Raw genomic sequence first — 11,145 nt, 5'->3', positions numbered from 1 at the left:
ATTTGATAAGCATAATTCACTATTTCAATCACTCCATGGATTTATAATATTATATAATCTAATTTTAACATCTTTGTACTTATTTAGAATAGAATGAATGATCGACGAAGAAAGACCTAAAGAATGGCAAATAATTGAATGGATTATAATGAAGGTTCACCAAAATCTCGAGCCTACATAAATTAAAAAAATGTAAAAATCTTTTTCATTAAGAAGTAGATTTACGAATAGCTCATCTTTCTCCAAGGATTATTGATAACAATAAAAAGAAATTCTGAAAAGAGGAAAAACATTTTTAGCTAGTTTAAATTTTTAACTAATTTAAATTTTTGACTTATCTAATTTTTAATTTGAATTAAAATATGCAGTCGAATTATTAATGTCTACTACACATATAGAGATAGTTTTTTTGTTTTCTCTTATTTTACAACGATTTGTTGTTGTTTGACAAAGTGCGTCATATCTATTCGATAGAGCTGTCTCTGCTCTACAAAACTGTGCTAATTTTTTCTTTTAGTCATTTAATTTGTTATTATTTTTGAGACTGTAGCGGTACATGTTCGGCGACCGAAATAACAATTCGAGCCGTACGCTTGCAGATGGCAAGGTTTTGGCGCAAAAATATATTCCTTGACGATTGCTAGTACGGAAATTACCTTATTCCTTTATTTATTTTTAATTTATTTTTCATTTATTCCACATATCAACAAATTGGTCGAGAGATCGGAGGAGGTCGTAAACAATAACAGCGAATACATAATGGATTAATTAATTATTATAACTATTAGCATCGTTTTGTAGATCAGGAACAGCTCATACACTTTGTCAAATAGCAATAACTCGTTGTAAAATAAGAGAAAATAAAGAAACGCTACGAACTTATTCCCCAATCCAATATTTATTACCACACAGCGATGCGCACAAAATGCAGTACAATGAAAAGACACTAAGGTAGGACGAAATCGTGATCGCGTTCGTTTAAACAAGATACCGCGTCGTTTACCAAATCGTATACCGTAATCGTGATCGTAATGGTAGATACGTCGAATTTGTCGCGTTCTGCCGCGCGTCCTGCGAGCGCGTCCTTTTATCCGTGCACTGGTCGAACGAATTTTCTTTCAAATTTGTTTATTTCGTTGGTCCTAGCATCGCGGTGGGTCGCTCCGAAATCCTAACGTAATCGCAGATCCTCTGGTCGTTAATCTTCGTCTCCTACATAAAGTTGAGGATACAAAGAAGTTTTAGTAAGAATTAATAATGATCAACGAACAAGAATTTGTGGCTTTATTTTGAGCCAGGTAGGACTAATTTCCAGACAAGGTTTACACAGTTTTAAGCGTTTAAGCTAGATTATCGTAGAAACCGTGTAGCCAATAAGATGCGCGTATTCCGAAGGTTTCCGGTAATTCCCAAAAGAAATTCCCAAATTTACAAGACAGGCAAAGAATGATCCGATAAATCCTGGGGATCCTCGCGTTCCCACGGATAAGCGAGAAACTCAGGTCGGCGAGTAAACAGCCATAAAATACAGGCAAGATGCGCTCCGGGGGCTAACCGTAACTGTTTACAACGTAATTACACAGGTCGCATAATCGAAGCGGGCAACAATAAAATCGCACGCGTTCACGGAAACCCTGGCTGTGTACCCCGGATAAGCGAAGGGTCGGTCGCTACAGCCGTCGGGACGGCAACGTTACGCTGTCGTCCACAGTGTCAACGCTTGGATCGCAGTGGACACGAAAGGTGGCCGAGGAAAAAACGACGGAAAGAGACAACTGTCGAGACCGGTCCCCAGGCATCGACACGCGAGAAGCCGTAAACAGGTTGTAAAGAGTCCCGTACCGTTTCGGGACATGCCGTCACATGCTGCTGGCATCCTACAACTCGGAAATGATTAATTGCGGATCGACTTTATTGGCCGACCGACAGCTTCTTTGATTTTCTCTGGCGAAACTTTCCTGGGTGCCTCGTACTATTATACAGTGTAATAAAGTATATTATATATATTAATTTAGTAAATGTAATGTAAAAATGTAAACATAAGTTTTCATACTGATTTAAGAAACAATAACGCCCACGTAACGATTCAAGTTTCACTGTATTTATAAAATAATTCTACTTGTGCTAAGTGCTTATCTTAAATTCTGAAAATGTTTTAATATCTGAAAATGCTCAGTTTGAATATTCGCTATCATTTGTCGTCACTTTTGTTTATTTAGTTAGTTACAGATACATGTATTCATCATCATAAAATATCGAATTGTATTCCTACAATCTTGTGTTAGTTTCTTACTAATGCGATTTATTAATTCCACCATGCCCGTTGCATTTAATCAGCTTCTCGTTTTAATAACGATCTAGTACAATGTCTGCTTAAAATGATATTAAAACTAGTAAGATTAGACTCGTTTGCTGAGACAACAAATTCTTGAATTTTTCAACAGTTACAAAGTACTCGAAAGTATTTTCAAATTTCCAAAAACGCGGCTGACCTGCGGAATTTTATAACTTCTTGTTCAATATGTCAGAGGAATCATTTCACCAATTTTAGTTCCCAGAATATGTTCCACAAGAATTCAATGCGGCGCGATGATTCCAAAGAATACTGTACGCGTGAAAATTGATATTATCCAGCCCGGTGGGCTCAGTTTTTCGGGACAAAGAGTAATATTTCTCGGGGTGTAACGAGACGACCATGTACCCCGACGTGCTCCTCCAGGTATATCCGAGCTATTCAACTCCCTTTCTGCAGTTTTCAAACGACGGTACCATCGTCGAGGGTTTTTGTGAGATGCAAGTGGGTCAGAGACGACGCGCCGCTTGACCTGTATAATCTTTCGGCTGCTACCTGCCGTGTCACGTAGCGCAGCCTCATTAAACGGGTGTCGAGTAGGCTCGCAACACACATTTTGCTGGAAGCCGCCCTCTGCTGCTAATGCATCGGGATCTTTCGTCACCGTGTCATCGCCATTCCCTTCTCAACTCGGAGAAAATTGCACCTGTCGACGGAAAGCTTCGATTTCTCCCAAAGTACGGTTATTGGCCTGCCCTACGCGCAAAGCGGAACGTACAGCGTGCAATTTCGTTCCCTTTGTCGCCATTTTCTTGGGACCCTTAATTCTTTCTCATCCCCTCTCCTCTTTCATCAAATCTTTCTAGCCATATTTCCGTTTCTATTCAGCCCATCCGATACAAAAACATCAAACGAACTGGAATCCTCTTCACAAGGGAACGTAAGCTGATTAATAGACAATTATAGTTGCTCATAATCCTTGTTTTAGAATATCCGATAATTTTTGGGACTAAGAATAATGAATAGTTTGATTGCATCGATCCTTTGTGTATTCTACGAAACTTTCGCCCGGTGAGAAGATTTTAAACGAAAGTACGACCATCGAAGTTCTGCATTGATGGTGAAATATTTTGAAACACTTTCAAATTCAAAGTGTAATTCAAAATGCAGACTTGTATATTTGCTGGTAGAAATTGTGTGTTTTAAATTAATTTATGAATAAACGGCGAACACATTTGCAAATGTATGTTGTCTTTTAACATCACACTGACCCACTGACTACGAACAGCGAGAACGCGGAGAGAGCAGAACAGAAAAGTCTAAAAAATATTAATCACGCGGCCGTAAAACAAACAGCACGATTTTAGATCGATGAAAAGTGAAAATGAAATGTAAACGAGAATCGAGCGAACGGCTGTAGCAGATAAAGGAGACGAAAGTACGTGGAATGGCGATCGAGAGGGAGGATAATAAAGGAAAAAAAAACGATGGGAGGGGTAGAAAAATATGAGAATATGAGAGAATGGACCACTTACAAACGACGGCCCGTGGAACATGAAAATCCATTGAAATTATTCGCTGGCATTATCCGGCAAATGAAATAATTTTAAATCGATGGTAACGTGATTATTGGGAATACAAACAGGAGCCGAGTGAATGCCGCAAATTCATCGCAACTGACAAAGACTGTGTAATTTCGATAGGTATTTAATAACGAAAATTGTGGGATGAAAGGGTCGGAGCTTTTCCTTTGTGCGGTTCTTACGAAAAGGATGATCGAGCCGATAGATGCAAATTGTTGAATGTATAGTCCGTCGACAGTGGGAGTGGGAAATATATGAATAACGAGGTCAAGCAGAGGAAGCGTGGAGGCTTGTTCACCACGTTAATCAATAAAAATAAAACAATTAAAGAGAAATTTAAATTGATAAAGAGAACTCTCGATAATAGCAGTAAGAAAATATTTGCGAAGACGGAGAGTAAATCCAAGCAAATAAAATAATCGATGGAAGAGTCCAAATCCAAGCGTAAACAGGAGCTAAATGAATAACGATTAATCGATGCAATTGGGGAGGAAATTAAAAACTTGTTTACGCAATACCGTTGCAAATAAAGCTCTCCTTACTTTTGCGAAATTGTAAATGCAACTGCAAATAGATGCTGAAGGCAGAGTAAAAATTAATTGGGAAATGAAATTCAAATCTTTTGAAATGAACAGAAGCATTTGACAAGGGGGGTTTGGAGCGAGAAACAATTTTTTAAATGTGCAGCGTAGTCGAAAACATTGCCAATGTTCAAAATCTAGCTAGCTTCTGTTAAGTTATTCTAGCTATGAATTTTATACGTTTCCTCATTTTAGATAAACAGAATGGCTGCAATTGTTGTCACAGTTTCAAACACGTATAAATGACCTCAGTAAATGCGACTGCAAAACGTGTTATGATTTCTTTGCATTAAAATGTCAAAGAAAGGTAAAGAGAAACGCATTTTATACTATTACACACTCTGAAACATTGACTTAAAGTCATGAAACGTCACATACACAACCACATTCATGCGTTACGGGGGTTAATCGAAGAAACTGGCAGAGAAATTTCGACTGAAGACTTTTATTAAAAACTAGAGGAGCGAAAAGTTATAATAGGGTTTGAGGGATGCAAATGATAGTTAGCCATGATTCTATCTCCGGATTTCGCTCTCTCTCTCTCTCTCTCTCTCTTTCTCTCCTCCTCTCTGGTCTTTCGCAGCTACCCTTTCTTCTCCCGTCGGAGCCCGGCACGTTCGCCCGTCCTCCACCCCCCTCCCCCTGCCGCGAATCTCACCCCCCGAGCCGGCCCGACCCGGAATAAATCAATACACGTGTCTGCTACTTGGTTGTACACTCTCGGGTCGAACCTTAAGCCCGAATTCCGAGGATCCGAAAGTTTTGGGAATCGCAGTCGCGCGCCCGCGTACAAGCACCCGACGGGGGTGGGGTGGGTAGTGAAAAACAATCCGCGGGGTCGAGTTTAATTAACTCGGAGGCGACCGAGGTTCGGGGCCGCGGTGCCGTCGGCAAGTTATCGCCGGAAAATAAAAGCTCGGCTGCTGATTAAGCCTGCGATTGTTCAATTACGGTCGAACGCCGTGGACGCCCGCCCTGCAATCACGGCACGCCGAGGAATTTTTAATAACGCCATCGAGGCCACACTCTCTCTCTCTCTCTCTCTCGCTCTTTCTTTTTATTTCCTGCAAATCTACCGATCCCCTCGATTCGGTGCAAACAGAAGACGCAAAAGTTTTCCGTTCGGCGCGTAAATTCTTTCGCTATCCGAACGATACCTTTCGCAACGTTTTTCTTGCGATATGCCATTTTATGGTGATTTGTCCAGGGAATAAACTAATTTCACGATTGATATTATTGTTTGCTATCGACAGCAAACTGTAAGAAAATTGTAAAGGTAATCTCTTTTTACACGCTTTTGTAGACACGGCCGCTTTTAAAGGACTGTTTTCACTTATATTGGGCGTAAGTAGTTATTTTTATGGTTACTGTTTTTTCCGAAAGTATAATATAAGGTTTATGAATATGGAATATTAAAATTAAATGTGCAATAGATTTTTATGAAATAATATCTACAAAACATCTGCATAGAACTACTATATAAATTTTAATGCAAGAAGACTTTGATATGCGTTATTTTCTTAATGTAATACCAGAAATATTCGTTAATCTACTGATCACTCTATTGTGTTCTTTTTAGTTTACAGCAATATTTCAAGGGAAACTTTTTTAGCAGACGCATTGATATTTAACGTTCACGAGAATTTTAGTCTTTGATAATCCACTTCTCAATATTGCCTCAAGTTTCAAATTTTGTTAAACCATTATTTGTGATTTAGATAAATAATTGTCAGTGAAAGAATTGTCTATTACGTCAAACGCGTGACCGAATGCATAGACGAATATAAAAATTGCATAAAGCATTGTAAAAATCCTTTTTGATTGTTCAGTCTTAAGTTCTCAAGGAAGGTTTTGATTGGTGCTCGACTCACCTAATTGGCGGCAAATGTCAGCCTTCAGATGAGAGGGCAGTGTCTTCTCTTTGAGCAGCGCCTCGTAATGCTCCTTGGCTAGACGATATTTCCCTTGGACCTCGTACAGGTGGGCTATGTGAAATTTTACTGAAACAGGAAACAGTTTATTTCAATTGTAGAATCATCTGAAATTTCAACCCTCCCGCCATCCTCGGGCACAGAATTTGCTCATTTCCCGCACGCTATAAAATGGTTTCCCTCTGTGTTGTAATCCGACGCATTCGGTTGAAATGCGAATTCATTTTTAATTAAATTACGAAGCCAATGCGGTGGAATATCAGGCGTTCCTTTGTGTATATTACAGCTAGACCGGGGATATTTATGCAAAATAAAAATTCTTTACATCAGTTCCAACAAAGGGAAGCCGTATAGAAATGTCTCTCTTCCATTAATGATCCTAACAAGCTGAAACTAATACAATCTCAAACACGTTCAGCCTGTTTATTCCCATTTTTCTTTTTACTCCTCGTTGTCATAAATGCTTAAAATTCGCAGTCTAATTATTTCACATACAAAATATAAAAGACAGAACGTGTAAAGGACTTTATAATATTAAAATAAATGCAGTCTTAAATATTCTTCGTCCAGTTTTCATTTTATAGTTTTCTATACGATCAATTTCTTTGGTTCATCTCTGGAAACTATTTCGTGTACAAATATTATTATTAGAGTGCGGATATTTATATAAAGTAGAGATTGTATCCGTAAGTTCTTAGAACTATTGTAGTTAGAAGTCTCTTTCTTCTTTTTAAAACTGACTAGTGGATTGCTTGCTACAAGCAAAAAGATTCAATTTATTTACATTTTTGTACAATTTTCTTTACGATGGTTATTCCAACAATGTAATTTACTCGGTCATTTATCAATGTAACTGCGATACGAGAAGTTGGTAATTTGACAGTGATACGTCTAGTGTTAACAAGTTGTGAAGAACATATCGACATTCTTAAATTCCTTGGTTCTTTTTTACTACTCTGCACCTCATCGCTTATTTTCATCATAAATATAGAAAAGTCGCAGTCTAATTATTACAAACTGTCTCAGTTCTGTTTGCAAGAACGTTCCGAATAATCGGAGAAGAAAATAAAGTTCCCAAGTGCAATTTTTTCCCTTGAAAAGTTTCTCCCGATTCGAATCAAACACGAGAAATAAACTCGATAGACCAGAGGACCTTGCCCGGGGCCGATAGTCGGTAGTAATCAGCCGACCTTCTATAATTTTCCGACAGTTTCGAATTACACTTCCCGGCAAGTTCGCCGACGCTTGCCGACCGCGTGATTAACCAACGTGCGACTGACCTGGATGTCGCGGTCGCTCGAAACTGTATCGCTCGCGCAACTTCTAGCCGGATTAAGAGGACGCGAGAGTGAATTCTCGACAAGGAAAGTATTCCAGAAACGATCAGGTGGGGAAACACCGTTTCAAATGTCGGATGATTCACGCGGGAACCGTAAAGCCCGTCGCGCAATCAGATCTTGATACCAGCCGCGCCGTTTGCACAATCATAAAATAAGAAAAGCTGTTTCCAAGGTACGTTCAGACTGTTTCCATCAACGTCTGTTCTAGATTTCTGTTTCGTTTCTATTTCATGTAACCAATGAAGATCAGTTGCAATTCTGCACGATAATCTTCTGTTCGTCAGTTAAATTACAACAATGGTGCCTTATATTGCAATTAACGCATAGACATCTGCGTACGTATCTTACAGTAAATCGCTGCCATAGCGAATCGGAGACGTGCTAGAAATAAATCTGAGTATTTGCAAAATATTTAATATCATCGAAATTATGCGTGTTTGAACACAAGTTGGACGAACAGGCAACGACTAAAACGCTTTGTATTGTCATAACAATGCCAAAGTTGATAGTGGTAGAAGCGCGATGACTTCGCCACGATACCTGGCCACGAATCATATTTTTATCCGCTCGCTAAATTTAGATTATAATTAAACAGTAGGACGTCTTCCGCGCGAGTGTCCACGTGACTCATTCATGTCTCACGGTAATCCGGAGTGACGCGGATAAAGCTATACAACGGCATGAAATCCCGTCCGGAAAGAGTAACGGAGATTCCCGTTTTATTAATTAAAGCTTCAAGGCTCCGCTTTTCCTCTCTCGCTCTTCTCTGCCCAGAGCGCGGCGTATTCTTACTTAACACATTACGGTATAGCAATCGTGTGGACAAGCGCCTCCGGGCATTAGCGAGTCGCGAAACGATGATCAATTTTTCCTTCTGTTCTCCACAGTACTTGTCGAGAATTTGTAGCATTATTTTAACGTGGATCGCGTTTCACATTTCCTATAATGACCCTGGAACGGACTCTTTCTATTTTCTTTCTATTCTCGTTGCAAATAACATCGTTGTATATGTTGAAATGTTATATGTATATAATTCCTATAATATTATATTGTAATACTATAATAAATTACATGTATTATATAACATATAACCTCAATATTCTAGCATTTATTATAATTTTTGTCAAATTTTTGTGATTTCATCCACTGATTCGCTATCATCGCGCTATCTCGACATAAGTAAAAATGGCGTTTACGGTAACTGTCAATGAAACTAATAACTCAAGAACGTCCTACGAAAGATCGCTCTCGTAACGGACGACGGCGCTGCGAAAATCTGCTGGTTCACGTGCAAGTAACACTTTTGTTAGCGAAAGCGTCGAACGGAGCACAATGCGCGATAAATGCTATCGTTTGTAGCCTAGTGATGTAAGAACGGCTGTATCATGGTTGAGAACGGGGTCAAGTTCGCGGAGGAAAGTGAGCAAAAGATCCATGGCCGCGATGCTGTCAAGATGTTGTGCGCAGGTATGCAATTGGCACTTTCCACGCGGACGAAGTATCGATTTCATCGCGGCTCGCTAAACAATGCGATATGAAAACTGGCCACGCGAGACCTCGATCCCCCAATGTTCCCACTTTTATTTCAACGTTTATTCGTCGCACCTTTCGCTGCAGTATCATTTCCCGCGTATTCGATATTCGATGTTTATATTTAATAGTTTCGATTTCCGAGAGGCATTCTTCTATTTTACGAATTTTTGCGAAATTATTGGACGACGAGGATCTCCCCCGTTGAATAAAATGGAGTAGAAAGATGATGGAAATTTAATTGGTGCAACCTGTACGCTGTGTATCGTGCGTAACGTTTCAAATGTTTATACCATACATACAGTCAGTCCTATAAGTATTCGTACTCTCATTGCTTATAAGAGAAATTTGTTGAAATCGAGGGACGCATGTAACATTTTGCAATAAACTTTTTATTATGAACATTATTATGAACATCATTATGAACACGTGCATAAAGTTTATTTATACCAAATTATAACAAAATTGATTAACTAATAACAAAAATATATTGATTTTACTCCTCGTAGTACGTAATAACGGTCCACAAAAGTATTCGTACCAGGGTAGATTTTGTCAAAAAATCGCATATCAGAGTAGCTTTTTTACTTTATATTAATTTTCTAGTATTTAGTGGGTCCACCTTTATGTCTTCTTATATCGTTTAATCAATTTGGTATACTTTCTACTAGTTTTACTATTTTGTTCAATACTATTCCAAACTTTCAAAATTTTGTTTTTTAGCATTTGTTTATTGAAAATTTCATGCTCGTGCAGTCTTTTATCTATTTCCGCCCATAAATTTTCTATAGGATTTGTATCTGGACTTTGAGGAGGTGTACGCAAAAAATGGAGAACGTGGTAAAGTATCCACTCACGAACAATCTGATCAGTATGCTTCGGGTCGTTGTCGTGTTGAAAATAGTAGACATCTTCCAGACCAAGCTTAATCGCACTTGAGTGCAGATTTTCTTCGAGTATATTTGTATACTTTATCTTATCCAAATTTCCATCGTTAAAGACAAGTTTGCCCACTCCGGATGCCGCCATACAGCCCCACACCATCGCGGAGCCTCCACCGTGCTTTACATTTGGTTGTACATTTTCTAATTTTAGTTCTGTATTAGGCTTTCTCCAAACTTTTTCTCTTCTGTCACAGCCAAAAATATTAAATAAAATAATAAAAAGTTTATCGCAAAATTTTACACGCATCCCTTGATTTCAACAGATCTCTCTTATAAGCAATGAGGGTACGAATGCTTATGTGATTGACTGTAAGTCCGCCTGTCGATTTTTTGCTTGTTCGAGCTAAATCGCGGTTTCACAAATCGATGTAGACTCCATTTTCCGACGCAAACGAAATCGGACTGTTTTTACATGTGCGATGTAACGACGCGTTCGAATTGTTGATTGATTGGTTCTCCACATTTCAAATGTTCTTTGTGCTCTTGCGCCTTTGTTCCCTGCTTCACATATTCGTATGGTTCGTACCAGTTGCCTAGTTTAAATCGTACCCCTTCGTTAAAACAGCGACTGCTAAATGTTGTTAAAAGGCCTAACGCTCGTCTTCCAGGGAGCTGTATGAAGAATAGCACTCGAGGACAATGCCTGGGTGCGATCTCGGGGTCGGAGCCGGCCGACGACGGAAAACAGCTGCCGATACGTTATTTTTTATTGGATCCGAACGCGTAGGTGATGCGAGACGATGAACAAAACCGGGACTCACTTTCGAGCTTGGAGAAGGAAGCAGGTGTCGTGGCATCGATCAGAGCGAGTGTCAGGTGCTTGAGGGCGGCGTCGAAGTCAGCGTGGACCTTCAGCATCAAGCCGAGCCGTAGGTGAACCTCGCAGGCTCGTGGAAATCCTGGCTCCACCCATAGCACCTGCTGGAATGCTTTCACGGCCCTG

The 11,145-nt window shown here is 39.4% G+C and overlaps 1 protein-coding gene across 1 annotated transcript; it reads right to left on the bottom strand.

Moving 5' to 3' along the window:
• Positions 1-1,142: 1,142 nt before the first annotated feature.
• On the bottom strand, positions 1,143-11,137 carry LOC144478139 (histone demethylase UTY-like). The gene is made up of 3 exons (XM_078195860.1): positions 10,964-11,137; positions 6,329-6,457; positions 1,143-1,212 (listed from the first exon to the last, which is right to left on the bottom strand). Exons 1-3 carry the CDS (start codon positions 11,058-11,060, stop codon positions 1,199-1,201), a joined length of 240 nt encoding a protein of 79 aa, XP_078051986.1. The 5' UTR covers positions 11,061-11,137; the 3' UTR covers positions 1,143-1,198.
• Between the last annotated feature and the right edge of the window lie 8 nt (positions 11,138-11,145).

The sequence above is a fragment of the Augochlora pura genome, unplaced genomic scaffold (genome assembly GCF_028453695.1).
Source record: "Augochlora pura isolate Apur16 unplaced genomic scaffold, APUR_v2.2.1 APUR_unplaced_88, whole genome shotgun sequence".
Taxonomy (NCBI): Eukaryota; Metazoa; Arthropoda; class Insecta; order Hymenoptera; family Halictidae; genus Augochlora; species Augochlora pura.
Note: the sequence above shows the minus strand (reverse complement) of the source record. Positions and strands in the feature narration are given on the sequence as shown.